This window comes from Macrotis lagotis, chromosome X (assembly GCF_037893015.1).
Source record: "Macrotis lagotis isolate mMagLag1 chromosome X, bilby.v1.9.chrom.fasta, whole genome shotgun sequence".
NCBI lineage: Eukaryota > Metazoa > Chordata > Mammalia > Peramelemorphia > Peramelidae > Macrotis > Macrotis lagotis.
This window is the reverse complement of record NC_133666.1, coordinates 469,162,408-469,183,186: the sequence shown is the minus strand read 5'-3', so window position 1 is coordinate 469,183,186 and position 20,779 is coordinate 469,162,408. Positions and strand designations below refer to the sequence as shown.

The following is a 20,779-nucleotide window of genomic DNA, read 5'->3' as shown; positions in this document are numbered from 1 at the left end:
CATATGTGTATTTTCCCTGAGTTCTTAGCCAGTATACTGGTCTTTTAAACCCTTGACCTTAGACTAAATCTTTAGATTAAATCCAAAATTCTGTGAAAATAGGACATAAGACTTCTGTACTCTGCTGAGCCATAATAGCCATTTGCAAATCAAATCAATTGAGTTGGGTTATTTTTTGGGCATAAGTGATTCAAAACAAATTTAACTATTTTATGATTTTTTTTTCAAATTTAACAAACATTTTATCACCTCCATTGGAGAAAGAAAGGTCACATTTTAGGTTTTCACATCTATGTAAAGAAAGTATAGTTATTAGGCTCTAATTTAAGACTTTCAGTGACTTTGGAAATCTCAACCTTCTAGACTGTGTTGCTCCTACTACCAGGAGGCACAAAATAGGATAAGAATAACCTTCTGCCATATTTATTTTAAATTTTATGCAGTTAATTACCTTTGAATAAGCTTTATGGCAGTCACTTCATATTTGTTTCAATAACAGGCAAATGTGACTCATTTACTTAAAACCAGAGGAAATTTTTTCAGTGTTCTATATTAATGCTAAGATTTTTTTAAAATTCCTATGTCAAGAAGAATCAGCAAGTGTTGTATGATTAGTGTATAGAAGTCACAGTTCTGTGACTCTTTAATGTTTAATGTTTTCAAAACTTTTTTTAATCACAGCATGTTAGAGAGGATTCAGTTGAAGGAAATGTGGATGTTTGATATGCAGAAGAGAACTTCATGGGGCCATATGTTCAAGTATTGAAAGGCTATCATTTGGAACTATTTTAATACTCAACTAACTAGTATTCCTTCTCCAGTTTCTGATTTCTACTCCACAATTTGTAATTCTGTAATATATCATTCCTCTACTCAAAAAAGGTTCAGTTGCATCCTCATTGTGACATTAAAGACTAGACTTAATCTGGATCCAATGTACACTTCCCAGTGTCTGCTTACACCATTCTCTTTCATGGAATAGACTCCTAACCATCCCACATGTTCATCCTAGCCTCTCCCATTTTCTATGACTTGGTTTACTCCCCTGCCTAGAAAGAATCTCATTCTATCTCTACTGACTGAAATCCTTCCCTTCCTTCAAGGACTAACTCAAGTATCCATTTCCACTGTGAACTTTTCCCCAAGCTTCCTGTTGAAAGTGATCTTTCTCACCTAAGATTTCCCATGACACTTTGGGAACTTTCCCTGCTACTAATCACAGTATTCCTTATACTATAGTTTTCTATAGAAATGTCTTATTTCCCTTTTTCACAGTGCCCTTCTGTCTGATGGGAAATGTGGTTTTAAACTAGATAAATAGTTACTGCACAGCAACATATCAATTGTAAACTTTCTCTTGTCTGACTCAAAGTAATCAATTTTTTTCATGACAAAGACTATGTATTATTGCATATTTGTGTCTCAAACACCCAGAACAGTGCCTTGTACTTAGTAGGCATTTAATACTTTTGTCTAATTGAATCAAATACTTAACAATCAGGGTATTAACTCAACATGCTATATCACAGTGATTCTACAATTTAGGAATAGATTCTTAGGAGCATTGATCTAGATTTTTGAAATGGACCTTAGAGGCTTTCTGGTCCAATCTAATTTTACAGATAGGGAAACTGAGATCAAATGAAATTAAATGACTTCTCAATGTTACCCAGTTAGTAACTTGCAGAGGTAAGAGTTGAACCCAGGTCCTTTGACTTTCAAGTACAGAAATTCTACCAAGAGTTGCAAATGAGGACTAACTTTTGTGAAGGTCTATACGAATCAATAAACTATGAACTTGAATATTTAAAAGAAAGATTTTTTTAAATTTCTAACACATGCATTAAATAAGTAGTACTGCCCTGACAAAATACTCTACTAGGATTACTGAAGGGATTTGCTTTTTGTTATTTATAATTAGCTTACCAGTAAAATGAAAAATGTTTTTTTAGATGTTCTTGAGAAGAGTTTATTGGCTTAGTTACTTTAAACATTCCACTTGAAATCTTGTTTACAGTGTTAATATGTTTGGCAAATACTTTCTTCCTAGCACGTTCAAAGGTAAGTTCAACCAAGCTTTGATTTGATGAGCCACCATCCCAAAAATAGGTTGGCATAAATTACTGAGGAGATACTCTGGTAGGATTTTCATTTTGTTAAATGGACAATTTGATATGAGGATGTTAGGAGACTTATCTAAATTAAGTGCTCAGTCAGAATCAGACTCCATTTGAGAATCATTCTAAATATTGTCATTCTCCCCTAATATCACCTTATTTAAAAATTTGATACTACTAAATACCCAGGCATCTCCTGCTGAAATAATAGCCACAAATGTCTCCTACTTTACAGATGTGTTATTCCATGTCATGTTGAAATATTTGTAATTGTGGAAGTGCTTATACAATATTAGACTTCTCAGTTGCAGAAGAATGGAAATAATATAAAAAGAACATTTAAGACAGATAGAAACATGTTAAAAATTCTGAAAAATGAAGATCTAACTAAAAGAAAACATATGGTTTCACTATTATAAGTGATGTAAAATAAAACATGGGGTAAAGAAAAGGAGAAATCACTGTGGGAAAAGATAGATTCCAGATATGGTATGTGGATCTTAAAGGATATAGTTATATTTCTGTCTTTACCAATTCTCTTAGGAACCTAAGATGGTAACCCTGAGTTTGTGAGGTAGAAAAAGGAATCCCAAATTCTACTTTTCTTCATATTGCAAAGAAATGCCTCATTTTCTATGTGGTTTTGAAATGTTTCCAACCCTCAAATGTGAAAAATATATATTTTTTGTTCATCATGTACAAAGTTTGGTACTTTTTTCCCCAAAATAGTCCACAAGTAAAAAAGGGATAGATTTACAAGAATATTGATCCAGATTTTGAAAGAATTCAGAGGCTTTCTGGTCCAATTTTATTTTCAGATAGGGAAACTGAGGAAATTCCATTGAATAGTTTGAGTCTGTTTAGTGAATTGGTTCTACCTCTGCCTGCACAATGATTGATTAGATTAACCACTTAGTGATTGATTCTTTGTCCAGGGTTTAGTAGAACAAGAAACCTCTCCCTCCACTTAAAATGTAAAAGAACCTCAATGTAGACATATAAGCCACCAGAGGCAAGAAGTTTCTCTTATTTACTTATGTTTTACTTAGATTATTTGTTCTTTAAATCCCTTAAGTATATAAATGTTTATGAAAGTTTAATTAATATAGACAACTTTGACTAGATATAAGAAAAAGATATTGTCTACTGTTATTTTTTAAATTATTGAATAGTTATATTTCTGGTATCTATAAGAGGCCTTATTCTTCTCTGAGTACATACCTTTCATTAAAGTTGCCCACTGTCATATAGACATGGAGGGCAGAATTGGGTGAATATGCTAGAATTTTATTTCATGGAGGCAAAAAATTAGGACAACTAGATGGTCCAGTTGACAGAGTGCCAGACCTGGAGACAGGAAGATTCAACTTCCCAAGTTCAAATCCAATTTCAGACACGTAAAACCTGTGGGACCCTGGGCAAGACACTTAATTCTGTTTACCTCAGTTTCCTCATCCATAAAATGAACTGGAGAACGAAATGGTAAACCACTCCAATACCTTTGCCAAATATGCTTCAAATGGGATCACAAAGAGTCCTACACAACTGAAAATGACTGAATGACAACATAGCACCATGTGCTTTGATGGTGCTTTCAAATAATTTAATACCTTCTCTGGCAATAATTTCCAGAGATAGACTTTATTAACCAGTTTTACAAAAGGGAAGAGAAGATAAAATTTTCTTCAAGATTAGTGTTATCATTTTGTATAATGTATAACATGTTACATCATATATATTGCATATATATATAAGTGCATTTGTATATAAATGCACATAGATGCATATTAAATCCAACAAAATTAAGCAATTCATCCAAGATCACAGCCCAGGTCCCTGGACTTCAGGGCTAATATTCTTTCTAATATACTAGACAATGCTGACTCCCAATTATTGCTCTAAATATACTACTTTTCAGGATTATGGATTATTGAATCCTTTATTGTTATTGCAAGAAATAGTTTCTAACTTGCAAAAGAAAATGTGCTGGTGTAATCACTTATGACTAGGTATTGCTAAAAGAAAAAAATAAAGACCCAGAGTTCTAAAGAACATGCCTGATTTAACTTTTGATAAAATACATTATCTTGATGATTCAAAAGACACTGGTATGATAGAATGTGGTCATAAGTTCAACATTAGATGCATTTTCTGGAGTCAAATACCTGCAGATAGACACACATACATATGACAAAGGCAAAATGACCAATAAGAAATGATCATCATAAATTCCTCAACCACTGTTGAGAGAGTATCTTTTTTTGTTTTTGTGAAGCAATGGGGTTAAGTGACTTGAACAGTGACTTGAACACAGCTAAATATCAAGTGTCTGAAACCTCTTTTGAACTTAGCAGTTCTTGGCTCCAGGGCCAGTGCTCTATCCACTGCATCACATGGCTGCCCCCCCAAATATCATTCATTAGCTTAGTTTTCATTGTATTTTTAATTTAATGTTTTACATTTTTGCTCCCTTGATCAGTGTTTTGCCTTAGGTAGGGTGTTTTTTCCAAGAATTGGCAATTCTACCTGTAATTAGTCTGATTCTAATAGCCTTTCTAGTAGGATTATAGGATTTAAAGCTGAAAAGAATCTTAGAGTTCTACTAGCTCAAACTCCTTATTTTAAAAATGAGGAATCTGAGGCAGAGAAGTGTGAGCTCACGTAAATCACTTAATCTCGCTGAAGCTCCATTTGTTCATTTGTAAAATGGGGGAGGGGTTTGAAATAGATTACTTCTCTGGTCCTTTCTGTGTCTGAATCCTATGATCCTTGTTTATTGATCAGAAACATAAAATTTATTACCTCTCAATACTCAGTCTCACTCTAAATAACTAGATAATAGACCTGGACTTTTTTAAAGACTTAAGGCTAAAAGCATTTGGCTTTCTCAATGCAGTGCTTTAAGGGAAGGTAGAATGGAATGAGTTTATGAAAAAGTTGACTAAAAAAATACACATTGAAAAAGATGAAAACTTACTAAAAATATGAATGGTATGATTCATGTGAGACAGTTTGCTGCATTACCAATGAGCATGCTGTGATAATGCCCCTTGGGAAATTATATATCCTTCTTTACAACACTGTCCCTTACCACCCTTCTGTGCTCAGGATAGTGTTCTTAGTCAATGCATGTGGTCAATGCCCCTCTGGAATGCATTTGGCATTAGAAAGCTACTGCCGATGGCCTACAGGAATGCTCTAGTGGATGTTGTGTAGCATGATATGTAATCTCTGACATTCCTTTTAACCCTTCTGTTCTCATCTCCTTTTTTCCTTTCTATTTCAATTACTTTGAGCAGCATCAAGAAAAAATTACCAATCCACCAAAATGAGTAAGTCCCCCTGTGAAGTCATGAAATGCTTGCTCTTACATGATGCCATTTCATGCTTCTACATCCTAAACTCTGACCATTTTTTCCTTTGGGAAAAATGTCAAGTTTAGGTGTTGATAGCACTCATTACTGACTAATCATTGGAACCTGAGTTATAAAAACTAACTCAACCTAATTCAGTTTGCAGTTTGTTTGTAGAAAGTGCTTTAAAAAAAAAAGAAAGAAAAGAGGTTAACATTCACCGGTTGAAAGGCATTTGTACATGCATTAATTTTTTGCTTTGGTTTTATATTCATTTTGCTTGCCCCCACATTCAGACTGCTTTTTATGCTAGTTCCTCTGTTAACTTGGTCATTCTCGGCCTACAGACTGGCGAACCCAGAGGGAAGCCTTCCAGACCTTGCCATGATGAATCTGACTGCAAGCATGGAAAAAGAGGCAATGAAGAAGCTTGAAGAGGATGGTCAGGAGAAGATGGAAGAGTATTATGAGGAGGAGGAAAAGGGTGAGGATAGAAAAGACAGTGAAGAGGAGGAGGAGGAAGATGAAGATGGAGAGGAAGAATCTGAGGAAGAAGAAGAAACTTCAGGTAGTTCATGTATAGCTAAGTGTTGATTGACTTCAGAGGGAAAAAGTGTTCATCTCAGTCATTCTTATTAAAATGAAGTTACTTCGGGGCAGCTAGGTGGTGCAGTGGAGAGAGCACTGGCCCTGGAGTCAGGAGGATCTGAGTTCAAATCCTACCTCCGACATTTAATAATTTCTTAGCTATGTAATCTTGGGCAAGTCACTTAACCTCAATGTCTTGAAGAAACCAAAAGAAAAAAATTAAGTATACCTTTAAGACAACCATTTGTCATAGTATTAAAAGGAAATCAAGTCAAAACTTTATAAAATATTAATTTAATGGACAGATTAAAAACTTCATTATGTCACATTCTCTCAGGGAATTCTTCCTAAATTACTTTTTTCTTTTTAACGATTTTATTTATTTTGAGTTTTACAATTTTCCCCCTAATCTTACTTCCCTAAATTACTTTTATCTCCTATAACAATGTGGCAATTTTTATCATTTATCTAAACCAAATAGACATGATCCTTAGAGTTAAATAGGAAAGAATGCAGTGCTCACTTTATGTTTTATTGATTATAATAGATAAATAGAATAAAGTATGAACTCTTTGGCATTTAAGTTCTTATATATCTCCTACCATTCTAGTCCAGTCTACTCTTTTACCTTCCTTCACCTACCTTATGTTCAAAATTTTTTTTTAATTCTCTATTCAATTCTCCATTCAAAATATTGTCTCCATAATTGGAATGCATGTCCTCCCTTGACTCTTAGAATCCCTCATTTCCTTCAAATATTACTCTGTGTTACTTCCCCATTGGGTGGCTAGCAATTTTTCTCTGGAAATAACTTTGTCTTTATTTTATTTGTAATATGCATATTCTTTCCTTCTCCAATGTAAAAAAAAAAAGTAGGAGCTGTTTTAGATATTTATAACATCTTTCACTTGCTAAAGCACTAAAGTAGGGGTGGCTAGGTGGTGCAGTGGATAAAGCACCAGCCCTGGAGTCAGGAGTACCTGGGTTCAAATCCAGTCTCAGACATTTAATAATTACCTAGCTGTGTGGCCTTGGGCAAGCCACTTAACCCCATTTGCCTTGCAAAAACCTAAAAAAATAAAAAAAAATAAAGTACTAAAGTATAAATCAAAGAATTCTTCATTCTCCAAGAGCAATTTACTATTTTTCAGATTTAAGAAACAAATGGCATCTAGTAATTGACCGACTTACAGTACTATTCTTAAAATTCCTGGAATACTTTCACAAGATGCAAGTTTTCATGTGGTGGATTTTGGAATTACATATCATCAAAATTGTTTCATCATATATCATCTGGGTTACAGTGAAAGAGGCAAGTATACATTTGAGTCTCAAATTGAGCTAGATGTTAAAGATCTTGTGTGCCCTCTCCCCCATATTATTCCTTTTTGCCATGGTCTCCCATATCATTTTTCAATGTCCTCCATTTTTGAAAAACAATGGTCAGAATTGATGGAACATGTTAATTCTTCCTAGTGTATCAGTCACAAAAGCTACTTACCTTTTATGGAGCAATTGAAATTGAGCTGTCCCATTAATTCCCATATCATTTTTCTAGGGATAAGGCAGGGTTAGGCTATCTTTTTTTTCTGTCAAGGACCATTTGCATATTTATAACATCTTTCACCAGCTATATTTGATCAAGTATAATTAATTCATGCCTAAAAAGTTACAAGATTATTGAATTGTGAGTCTCTCCTACAGTCAGACCTTGGGCCTTATGTAGCCAGTGTGCCAAACATTCCCTGCCTCTGATAAGGCAAAATTTCTTGAAAAGAAGTTCAAAATATCTTAGTTTTATTCTTGGTTCCTATTCTGCCTAGGCATGTGCTTATTGGTAAAGTCACCTTATATCTCTGACCATCAGCTTCCTCATCTACAAGTGAGGCTGATCTGCACTATAATCCAATTTTATGGAATAAACACTTTGTAGGCTAAAATATGCTATATATATGTATTTGAACTTTTATTATTAGTATTACATAATTATTATGATTTTTTCCACTTTTTACCATCACTATACTTAATTAGTGATTCAACTGATTAAAAAACTAGTTGAATGATCATATACAAAGATTCATGAAGCATTGTATTTCTGAAAAGAAGCTTGTAGTGAATTTTCTGTCATTTTCTGCATTTTTATCAATAGCTTAGAAATGAGATAATTAATTAGCTACTCATATATGTCAGTGTTGTAAATTAATATTTCCTGAGTCCTAACAATATTCCATATGCTTGACAAAACACAAAATTGGGCAAATCCTTTTGATTTCTCATTGTTTTAAGCTGAGGATAGGCAGAAATGTTGTTTGTATTAAATGTAAAAATTTTCAGTTTACAAGGTAAAACTGGCTTGCAACATAGTCTGCATGAATATTTTTTTAAAAAGTTGTCTACAAGTGGTATGAGAACTGAAACAAAATTAGTGCAATCATACATTGAATATTCTCTTGAAATTTAAAAAAAATTGTTATTCTATAAGAATAAAAGTAAATAACTGTGTTTTCTAGTTTCTGGATGTTACAACAGAGAATTGAGTACTTTTGCTCACAACAAGTATCATATTTAAGCAATCCTAAACTATAGCAACCAGTACTGTGTTAACCATAATCTCCCATCCCCTTTATTCCCCAAAATCATATATCTAAAAATAAGAACTATTAGGGTCCAGATTTTACAGGAGAGGAAAATATCGTTTAGATATGTTTTCTGCAATCCTCCCAATGGATTTGTTTTATCATTGATCTTCTAATGTGTAGTAAATGCTCATCCAAATCTATATTGTGCCCCTCTTAAGTGTCTTGGTCATAGGAGGTACTTATTAAAACCCTGGTCAATGATTAACATGCAGCATTACTGTCACTGTGGTACTTGATGCTATGTTCTCAAGACTGGGTTCTTGAAAGATAGTGTAATATTGTAACTATCTCCTAACTAACACTGTATGAATATTCACCTTATAGAACAAGATGAAATGATAATGAAGATTATGATGATGATGATGATGATGATGATGCACATGTCTTAGCATTTCACAAAAGAAACTGTTCAAACTTACAAAGCACTAAAAATGTCTCCATTTTTTCTTCTCCCTACATCTTCTGATTTTATGTTCTTAGGTATCTCTCTTCAACTATGTATTTTTGATTTCTTGGGCTTTTGCTCTGCCATATGCCCAACTCCGTCGGCTGGCTTCAAGCATCTGCACTGTCTGGACTTGTGTGATTATTGTCTGCAAAATGTTGTACCAGCTCACCACAATTGATCCTGACAAATTTTCTGTCAATTGTACCTGGGTGAGTCACCTTGATAGGAAATCTTTTTCTATATTGTTGAGGAAATTCACTTTGGGGGAAACCATTTTTTGGGGGAAGGTTGGGGAAACTTTTGTAAGAAAATTCCACATTTTGAAGAAAATGCTTAATTTGTGGGAGTTCTAAGAGGATTATTGCCTCTTTCTTGAAGTTACTTACCTGGATTATAAATAGCTAAATCCTGTCTTCGGTGCTCCTATTTGTGCTTCATGGTAATTTTGGAAAGATATCTTCTTCCTACAGATGAATAATATAAATTAATGATGTAAGTGTCACTAATTGTTTTCCCTAAAACTAAGAGATGGTATACCTTCTTCATTTCAGCCAAATGAAAATCAAACAAATATAAATTTAACACATTTGAACACATCGATGCTCTACAGTGGCCCCATTGATCCATCAGAGTGGGTTGGACTGAGAAAATCTTCTCCATTGCTTGTATACCTCAGGGTAACTGCTTTAACTTGCTTGATTTGGATTTCTGTGATTTTTTGAAAATTTTTCTTTTCTGTAATAGAGAAGATATGCTAATATCTCAATGTAACTCAGTTTATAATCATGGATTACCATTTGACATTTTGATTATTTTTAGTCAAATAATCAATAGTTATCTATAAACTCATGTTTGGCTTACCCAAAGGAATATGCTTTGTCTTACTATGGTTTAAAAGCATAAAAAGTGACATTCATTAAAATTAGAATCAGTCATAATAATGAATCAGTTATAATACATAACAATATACATTTTAAGAACTGAGGCATTTTTATTATTTTAGACAACATAAACACTTTTCTCCTTAACTAATAGAATGTTTATAATTCAATTTAAAAGAAAATCCTACAGGACTTAGGCTGTGTATATTAAAATGTTTTTACATAATTTGTTGAATTTAAATAATTTGAGCCCCTATTTTTAGTACTGCATCTTCTAACTTTTGTTTATACAGCACATCATACTAAAGTATCATGTTATATGAAAATCAAGTCTGATTGCCAGTGTGGCCTATTCTCAGTAAATGACAGATCTCATGCTTCTCAACTATCACTAGTTATATTTGAAGAATTAACAAAATTTCCCCTCCAAATGATGAATTTCCCTCACCTTTTGTGCTGTTAGATTAATAATCCTGACTATATATACACTGTTAGAAATGTAGCCTTTCAAACGATGTTGTCTAAAAAATTATGTTGTATCTACAGTTGTATCTATGTTATATCTATGTAATATGATCTGTTATTTTTATTTTCTAGGTAGGAGGAGGGACCAGAAGTAGCTTTGTTCTCTCCCCCCACCCCCAGAATTCTATCTAATGGTTTGCATTGTAGGACTTGACCTGACCTCCTTGTAGAAAATGATTAAATTTCAGTTGAAATAAAACATGGAAAATAAGTGTATCATTCCTTAATATATAATGCTATTCCATTCTGTATTATATCTTACTCTGTATAAGCAGTGTGCTGTAGGGGGAAAAGCACTGACTTTGCTGTCAAGAAGACCTGATTTGAATTCATGTCCTTAGTATATGTGTGTGACCATAGGCAAATTACTTAAATTTTTGGAATCTCCAATTCCTTATTTGTAAATGTTTATGATAAGTCTAATAATTCACAGAAAAATTATAAGGATCAAATAAGATGAGGTATGTAAAGTGCTTCACAAATCATTAAGTATTATATATAAAATTGCTTATTATTATTATTATAAATGTCATATTTGCTAATAAACAACAAATAAATAATCAAGTCCAAGGCATTTTTTTCTTCAGATAGAATGAAATGATATTGTCATTTTAAAGATTTAAGGTTGTCAAGTAATAAAATTTTGCACCCCTCTTATAATATATTTTCTTACTTTGTAGAATAATCTACTGATGCTAGCTATTCTGGCCTTTGAAGTAACTATTTACCGCCATCAGGAATATTACAGATGTAGAAATAACCTTAAAGCACCTGTATCTAAAACCATTTTTCATGACATTACAAGAATGCATCTAGACAGTGGACTCATCAATTGTGCCAAGTATTTCATAAACTACTTTTTTTACAAGTTTGGGTTGGAGGTAAGATGTCTAAGACCAAACTTTTATTTTTTGTAACTGACTGGTAGACTGTCTTATGTACTATATATATGAAAATTTAAATTTCTAGAATTCATGTGTGTATGGTTTTGTTGTCTAAATTGACATTCTGACTCATACACTTTGGGTTAAGATGGTTTTTAACAACATTTTAAGTATCCAAAGGATAGTTGTTCTTTATCTTCCTTTGTATCCAATATGATTCCTATCATACAGTTGAATATAGCATAATATAATTAATAAAATATAATATAGTATAGTATAGTACAATGCAAAAAGTACAACACAACAAAACACTACACAATATAATACAATAACAAGTACTTGAAAAGGATTTGTTAAATTTAACCACCTGTTTCCATAGCAACCCAGCAACAGGGTGCTACACTTGGGGCCAATCAGCACCAAGACTTCCCAGAAAGACTTTGTTACCACAGAATTCAGCATCAAGTCCCCAACAGCTAAACCTCACACCCAGAAGAGGAATACAAAGAGACCCTCTTATCCAGTATAAGCCAAAAGGGAAACCTACTCCACAGAGCAACAAACATCTTAAGGCCTCAAGCTCAGTGAAAACCTAGAGCCCCAGTACAACAAGCTTGGGATAATATAGGGCCAGATAAAAACATTAACTCTCACATTAAAAACACCAAGTCATAATATAGGCTCAAAATAGAATTTAACTATAGAAAGTTACTATCCGGGAGGCTAGGTGGCACAGTAGGTAGAGCACTAGCCTTGGAGTCAGGAGTACCTGAGTTCAAATCTGGCCTCAGACACTTAATAATTGCCTAGCTGTGTGGCCTTGGGCAAGCCACTTAACCCCATTTACCTTGCAAAAACCTGAAAAAGAAAAAAAGGTTACTAGGGTGACAGGGAGAATCAAGGCATAAAATTAAAAAAAGAACAATAGTGTCAAAAGAGCTACATATAAAGTCTAAAAGAAAAATGTAATTTGTTGTCAGGCCCCAAAAGAATTCCTAGAAAAGCTTAATGGTTTTAAAAAGAAAATTAGAGAAGTAGAAGAAAAATTGGGAAAATAAATGAGAGTAATGCAAGGAAATCATGAAAAAAGTCAGTAGTATGGGAGATGTTAAAAAAATACACTGAGGAAAATAATTCCCTAAAAAATAGACTTGATCAAATAGATAAGGAAGTTCAAAAGCTCACAGAAGAAAATAATTCCCTAATGACTATAATTGAGAGACTTCTGGGGTGGAGCCAAGATAGTAGTTCAAAGCTAGTATACATTGGAACTTTCCCCTATATATCTTTAAATGAAGCTTCTATACAGACAATAAAACTACAGATCTCACTTTAAAAAAAAGGCAACGTATCTTCTCAACTCAAGACATTGTGGAGGATCTTCAGTAAAGGTCTATATCTTCAGGATTTGAAGATAAGTTCAGCCAAAAGTTGGTGAGAGATTGGGAAAGCTAGCAAGAGGCTCTTAGACACAGTCAAGCACAACACCTGGCTAATGCTGGATAGCAACTCATGGCCTAGCACCTAGATAGCAGCCCAGGTCCCAGCTTGGCTAGGTAGTAGGCCAGCAGGGAGGATCCCAACCCCAGACAAAAATCTGAGCCCTGGGAATACTGGGGCAATAGATAGGACTTGACTGGGAACAAAACACTGCATAAAAACAAAGCTTGGGCAAAAGAAAGAAATAAACATCTGCATAGGTAATGCCTGGGCTACATAACCAAAACCTTGCAAGCAATAATCCAGGGACCAGCTCCCAGCCCCGGCATAAAAATTTAGGACTATACTTTTTGTATCCCAGGAATAGCATAGCTCAACTATCAAAATGAGCAAAAAAGAGGGGCAGCTGGGTGGCACAGTGGCCAGCCCTGGAGTCAGGAGGACCTGAGTTCAAATACAGCCTCAGACATTTAATAATTACCATCTGTGTGGCCTTGGGCAATCCACTTAACCCTATTTGCCTTGGAAAAACCTACAAAAATGTACAAAAAAAAAATAATGCTAATCATAGAAAGCTGCTATGCAGATAGAATTGATAAAAATGCTATCTCAGAAGAAGAAAACAGTGACACATTACCTACATGGAAAGTCTCAAAGGAGTTTATGAATTAGTTTCAAATCCAAAATCTCATGAAAGAGCTTAAAAAAGATTTTAAAAACCAAAGAGTGAAAGAAGAAAAATGTAAAAAAAGAAATGAGAGCCATGCAAGAGGATTATGAAAAATTGACTGAAGACATCAACTCCCTTAAAAGTAAGAATGACTAACTGGAAAAAGAATGTAACTCAATGAAATAGAAAATTAAGCAAGTAGAAAAGGAATATAGCTCATCAAAAATAACCAACTGGTTACTTTTACTGGTTACAACTAGAAAAGGTAGCACAAAAGCTAGGTGCAGAAAATAAAGTCCTAAAAAATCAGAATTGGACAAATGGAAACTAATGATTCTATGAGACACCAAGATTCTGTCAAATAAAACCAAAAGACTCAAAAAATTGAAGAAAATTTAAAGTACCTTTTAGGAAAAATGAAAAAAACTCAAAAAATAGATCCAGAAAAGATAATTTACAAATTGTTGTCCTACCCAAAAGCCTAGATCATAAAAAAGAGCCTGGAAAATATCTTTCAGGAAATCATCACAGAAAACTGTCCTTAATATCCTAGAGCAAGAAGATAGTCCTTGATAGCAAAAATAGTCCTTGAAAGAATATACAGAATACCTCCAGAAAGAGATTCCCAGAACAAAAACTCCAAGAAATATCTGTCAAATTCCAGAATTCTCAAATAAAGGAGAAGATAATGCAAGCAGCCAAAAAGAATTAATATAAATACCAAGAAAGCACAATCAGACTTACACAGAGTCTATCAACTTCAACATTAAAGAATCAGAACACCTGGAATATGATATTTCAGAGGGCAGAAGACCTTGGCTTACAACCAAGAATTAACAACCAAAAATTAACTACCCTGCAGAATTCCACATATTCTATCAGGGGAAAAAAAGATGGATTTTTAATGAAATACAGGAATTCTAAAATTTTATAAAGAAAAGACCAGAATTGAACAGAAAATTTGATCTTTGGGGCAACTAAGTGGTGTAGTGCATAGGGCACTAACCCTGAAGTCAGGGAGACTTGGGTTCAAATCTGGCCTCAGACACTTAATAATTATCTAGCTGTGTGACCTGTGGCAAGTCACTTAACCCCATTGCCATGCAAAAAAAGAAATAAGAAAATTTGATCTTCAAATGCAAGACTCAAGAAATACATACAAAGGTAAAAGAAAAGGGGGAAAAAACACTAGTCAAGAACATTATTGTACACATATCTCTTAAAGGGAGGATAACACTTGCAACTCTTGAGAATTGTATTTTTCAGTATAGTTAAAAGAAATATACCTAAAAGTGTTGAGCCTTTAGCCAATATCTCAGCTAATGAGGACTGAATATGAGATATGAAGCTGTTTATTATGAGAATGGAATTTCCTATTGAGACTGAAAGAGAGAGACTACTTAGAGCATCTATACATAGCTAGATCATAAAGTGATCTTACTTTCCTAGATACTTTTGATAATGAGGGTTGTAATATAATAGGGACAGAGAGTAAGAGTATACTTAGGAGGGTTGATTATTAATAGATTGCAAAGTGATCTTACCTTATTCTATATTTTAGTTAATAAACTTTATAGTATTATAGTTGGAGTACTATAGGGACAGAGGGAGAGAGTGTACTTAGAGGGAAGGACATGAAAAGATCATGAAGTGATTTTGCCTTGTTTGAAACTTTGGTCACATGTGGAGGGAGTGTGTTGGTGGGGGAGGCAAAGCATAAATGGGTCATGAAGTGATTTGACTTTGCATGATATTTTGATTCATGAGGATTGTGTATCCATGGAGGGTACTTGAAAAGAGGGTGTGATGTAAATTGACTATAATTTGATGAGTTTTATGACTCTAGAACTGTATTTTTAATGAGAGAGAAGAGGGGAGTGTAGTAGACAATGACTTTGAGTCAGTATTGCTTATCAATCAATAAAACAATCAATCAACCCTTGAGAAAGGTATTTCTATCAGGACAGATAAAAGTAGTATATTTTGAAAGATGAATTGTAGATACAACACAGGGTTACAACAATAAAGACATGAAAAGAAGTATTATGCTAGGAGAAGGTTAGGCATCAGAGAATAATACCATGTGAAGAGACTCAAACACCTATTCTAGTAGAGGGAAAGAAAAGAGGGTGTGAACAATGAGTAAATCCTATTCTCGATACATTTGATCCAAAGAGGGAATAACATACATTCCAATTTGACTTTAAAAAATCTATCCTACCATATAGGGAAGTGGGGAGGGCAGGGAAAGAAAGGGAAAGAGGGGATTGATAAATGAGAAATAAAAGGTAAAAGTAAAGTTAAAAAAGAAAGTTTAAAAAGGAAAGATAACCTAGAGGGAAATACAGAATTAGAAATATTAACTGTAAATCTGAATGGAATGAACTCTCCCATAAAAGGGAAGCAGATAGCAGAATGGATTTAAAACCAAAATCCTACAAGTTGTTTACAAGAAACACATTCAAAGCACAAAGATATATACAGGGTAAAGGGGAAAAGGCTGGAGCAAAATATATTATGCATTGAAGGAAGTAAAAAATTAGGGGTAGCAATCCTGATCTCAGACAAAACAAAAGCAAAATTAGATTTCATTAAAAGGGATAAGGAGCTACATCTTCTTAAAAGGGACCATAGACAATGAAGTTAAATCATTATTAAACATTTATGCACCAATATGACATATAGCATGCAAATTCTTAAAGGAGAAACAAAGCAAATTACAGGGAGACGTAGATAGCAAAACTATATTAATGGAGAACCTCAACCTCTAATCACACAATAAACAAGAAAAATTACAATTGAGCAAGTAGACACTGCTGACTTCATGAGATATCAAGCTATAATAAAACAAAATGAAAAAAGTTAAAGAAAAAGAAGAAAATGCAAAATTTCTCATTAGAATGATATGGACAACAGATCCAGGAGAGATAATATAAGAATTATTGGACTTCATGAAAGCCATGATTTAAAAAAAATGCCTGAACAACATCTTTCAAGAAATTATAAAAAAAAACCCTAAACCCAACCCTGATATAATAGAATCAAAAGGAAAAATAGAAATTGAAAGAATCCACAGAAAGACATCCCAAAATTAAAACTCCCAGGAATATCATAGTTAAATTCCAGAGATCAAGGAGAAAGTATTAGAAGCAGCCAAAAAAGAAATAATTCAAATATTGTGGAGGTCCACTAAGGATTACACAGGATTTGGCAGCTTCTACATTAAAGAACTGGAGGGCTTTGTGGGATTATGCTGGAAGTCAAAAGATTTTGTACTACAATTAAAAAAAATCATGTAATCAGTAAAATTGAATGTAAATTTTTGGAGAGAAAAGGGAATATTAAAAAACTTCAGAGCACTTCCAAACATTTTTAATTAAAAGACCAGAGCAAAATAAAAAACTTGACCTCCAAACACAAACCTCAAGGGAAACCAAAAAAAGTTTTGTTTTTTTTTTAAGGAAAAAAGAAAGAAAGAAGAAAGAGAAAACATGAAAAATTCAGTATGACTAATTTGTTTATATTTCTTTGGTAAGATAATATTTTTATCTCAACAAATTTATTATTATAAAACCAATTAGTAGTATATGTGAACAAAGAATGTGGATTTAATGTAACTTTGATAGAATGATACAAAAACATACAAAATAAAATGGTGAGAAAATAAATTGCACTGGAAAAAGGAGGGGGGAAAATTGAATGGGGTAAATGATCCCAGATAAAAGAAGCCTGAAAGTGTTGTTATAATACGGGAGAATTATTGGAGGTAGGGGTGGAAACAAAACTTAAACCTTACCCTCATGAAAATTAATTCAAAAAGGGAATAATAATCATCACTTGGGTATAGAAATCTATCTTATCCTATAAGTAAGTAAAAAGGGAAGGAGAAAATAGAAGGGGGAGGGGGAACTGATAAAAGTAAGGGTATATTAAGGAAGGTGATGATCAGAGGTAAAACACTTGTGAAGAGGGAAAAGGTGGGGTTAAAACATAGAAGATGATAAGTGAAAATATCATGGATGAAATATATAATTAGTAACTCACATTTATAATATGAATGGGGTGAAATGACTCATAAAATAGAAGCAGAATGGATTAAAAACCTGAACTTAAATATGTTATTCATAAGAAATACAATTGAAACAGAGAGATACCCACAGGGTAAAGGTAAGATACTGTAACAGAATATAGTATGTTTCCGCTGAAGCAATGAAAGCAGAGGTAACAACCATGATCCTCAGACAAAGTAAAAATCAAAAATAGATCTACTTAAAAAAAGATAAAGATGGAAACTATATCTTGTTGAAAGGTACCACAGACATCATATCAATACTAAACATATGAGCACCAAATGATATAAGATCTGAATTTTTGAAGTAGAAGTTGAATGAGTTTCAGGAAGAAATAGATAATAAAACTGTACAAATGGAGGAACTTAACTTTCCAGCCAGTCTCAGAAACTAGATAAATATAACCGAAACATAAACAAGAAGTCAAGGCGGTGAATAAAATTCTAAAAGGTTAGATATGATAGATCTCTGAGAAAAAAAATTGAATGGGACTAAAAATGAATATAACTTTTTATTAATAGTGCATGGAACTTATAAAAATATTACCAGTGTATTTGGACATGGAAAAAAATCATAACCAAATGCAGAAAAGCTGAAATAATAAATGCATTCTTTTGAGATCATACACAAAAAAATTGTATTCAGTAATGAATGATGGAGAGATTTTATTATTATTTAATTGAAAATTAAATAATCTAATATTTAAAAAAAACAAAGTAGGTAAAAGAAGAAATCATTGAAAAAAATAATTTCCTTAAAGAAAATGATAGCACTGAGACAACATATAAAACATTATGGGATACAACCAAAATGATACTTAAGGGAAATTTTATATTTCTAATTGCTTATATCAGTAAAATAGGAAGAAAAGCAGATTAATGAATTGGCTGTGCAACTAAAAAAAGAACCTAGAAAAACAATGAATTATATACCAAATTAGAAATCCTGAAAATCAAGAGAGATTATTGAAATTGAAAGTAAGAAAACCATTGAACTAATACAACTATAAATTAGTTTTATGAAAAAATTAATAAAATAGATAAACCATTGGTTAACTTGATTTTCAAAAGATAAGAAAAAACACATTAAAATGAAAGAGGTGAATTCACCACCAATGAAGGAGAAATTGAAATAATTATTTTTTTGTGTTTTTTTTGGTTTTTTAGGTTTTTTGCAAGGCAGATGGGGTTAAGTGGCTTGCCCAAGGCCACACAGCTAGGTCATTAAGTGTCTGAGGTCGGATTTGAACCCAGGTACTCCTGACACCAAGGCCAGTGCTTTATCTACTACGCCACCTAGCCGCCCCTGAGATAATTATTAAGATGTATTTTGCCCAATTATCCCAATAAATTTAACAATCTTAAATGAAAAGAATCAATAGCTACAAAAATATTACCAGATTGCCAGAATTAAATACTTTTTGGGTTTTTTTGGTAGAAATAAATACTTAAATAAACCAATCTTATTTTTAAAATATGAAAAAAAAATTCTCAAACGGATTCACAAGTGAATTCCATGAAATATTTAGAGAACAATAAATTCTAATACTAGATATACTATTTGGAAAAAATAGGCAAAGAAGTAGTCCTACCCAATTCCTTTTATGGTACAGATATGATGCTGATGATGATGTTTGTCCTTCATTCTTGAAGAAAGCCATGACATCATTGAGGTAATGCCATGATAAGCGCAGGAATTAGATTTGAATTAGGCCAGTACCCATTTCTACCAAAAAACACTAGAAAACATAGGAACAACCATATATCTTAAATAATATTTATTTTTTGTATTATCTTAAAATAATATTTGTCTAAAACCATCAGCAAGTATCTATAATAGAGATAAGTTAGAACCCTTCCCAATATAAGCAGGGATGGAGCAAGGATGTCCTTTATCAACTCTAGCATTTAATGTTGATCTAGAAATGTTAGCTATAGCAATAAGAGAAGGAAATTACCTACAATAGGCAACGAAGAAGCATAACTCTCATTCTGAAAAACCTTAGAGAATCAATTAAAAAATTACTTGAAATTATTAGTAACTTTAGCAAACTTGCAGGACACAAAGTAAACCCACATTAATCAGCAGCATTTCTGTGTATTATGTAAAAGTCCAGCAGCAATATATATGGGAAAAGAAATTGCATTTAAAATAACTGTAGATAATTTTAAATACTTGGAAGTATTCCTGCCAAGATAAATTCAGGAACCATATAAAAAAACCATATAAAAACACTTTTCTGTCAAATAAAGTCAGATCTAAACAATTGGAAAAATATTAATTGTTTATGAATATATGGAGCAATATAACAAAAATGACAGATCTACCTAACTTTAATCATTAAGTACATACCAATCAAACTATCAAAAATTATTTTATATAGCTAGAAAAATAACAAAACTCATCTGGAAGAACAAAAGCTCAAGGATTTCAAGTAAATCAATGAAAAAAATACGAAAGAAGGGGTTCTAGTCAGACCAGATCTCAAACTGTATTATGAAGCTATAATTCTCAAAACAATCCAGGATTTCTTAAAATATAGAGTGGTGAATCAGTGGAATTAGATTAAAAACAATATAAATCTTAGTAAATAACCATAGTAATCTAGAATATAATAAACCTAAAGATCCTAGCTTTTAGAGCAATAACTCATTATTTGACAAAAACTACTTAGAAAATTGGAAAACAGTATGGCAGAAACTAAGTATAGATCAACATCTCACATCATATATCAAGATATGGTCAAAATGGGTAAATGATTTTACACATAAATGGTGATACTATAAACATATTAAGAGCATGAAATAGTTTATCTTTCATATTTATGAATAAGGGAAGAATCTAGGACCAGAGAAGATAAAATGTAAGATAGATAATTGGATCATATAAATTTTTTTAAATTACACAAACAAAACCAATCCAAACAAAAGTATAAGGAAAGCAGTAAAATGTGGGGGGAAATTTGCATAAAATATCTGATAAAGGTCTAATTTCTCAAATAAATAGAAAACTTTATCAAATTTAAAAGAATGCAAGTTATATGCCCTAGTTTACAAATGGTAAAGGATATGAATAGGCAGTTTACAGACAAGAAGTCCAAGCTATCTATATTCATTTGAAAAAAATATTCTAAATCACTATTGATCATAGAAATGAGAATTAAA

General features: G+C 32.7%; 1 protein-coding gene across 4 annotated transcripts in view; it reads left to right on the top strand.

The window, feature by feature from the left end:
- Positions 1-20,779, top strand: part of PIEZO2 (piezo type mechanosensitive ion channel component 2) — a 532,098-nt gene that overhangs the window by 403,071 nt on the left and 108,248 nt on the right. For all 4 annotated transcript variants that reach the window (XM_074205559.1, XM_074205560.1, XM_074205561.1 and 1 more), the window contains exons 18-22: positions 5,818-6,038; positions 7,210-7,370; positions 9,178-9,354; positions 9,697-9,822; positions 11,232-11,432. In XM_074205559.1, coding sequence (XP_074061660.1) covers positions 5,818-6,038; positions 7,210-7,370; positions 9,178-9,354; positions 9,697-9,822; positions 11,232-11,432 — 886 coding nt within the window. The remainder of the gene's footprint in view (positions 1-5,817; positions 6,039-7,209; positions 7,371-9,177; positions 9,355-9,696; positions 9,823-11,231; positions 11,433-20,779) is intronic.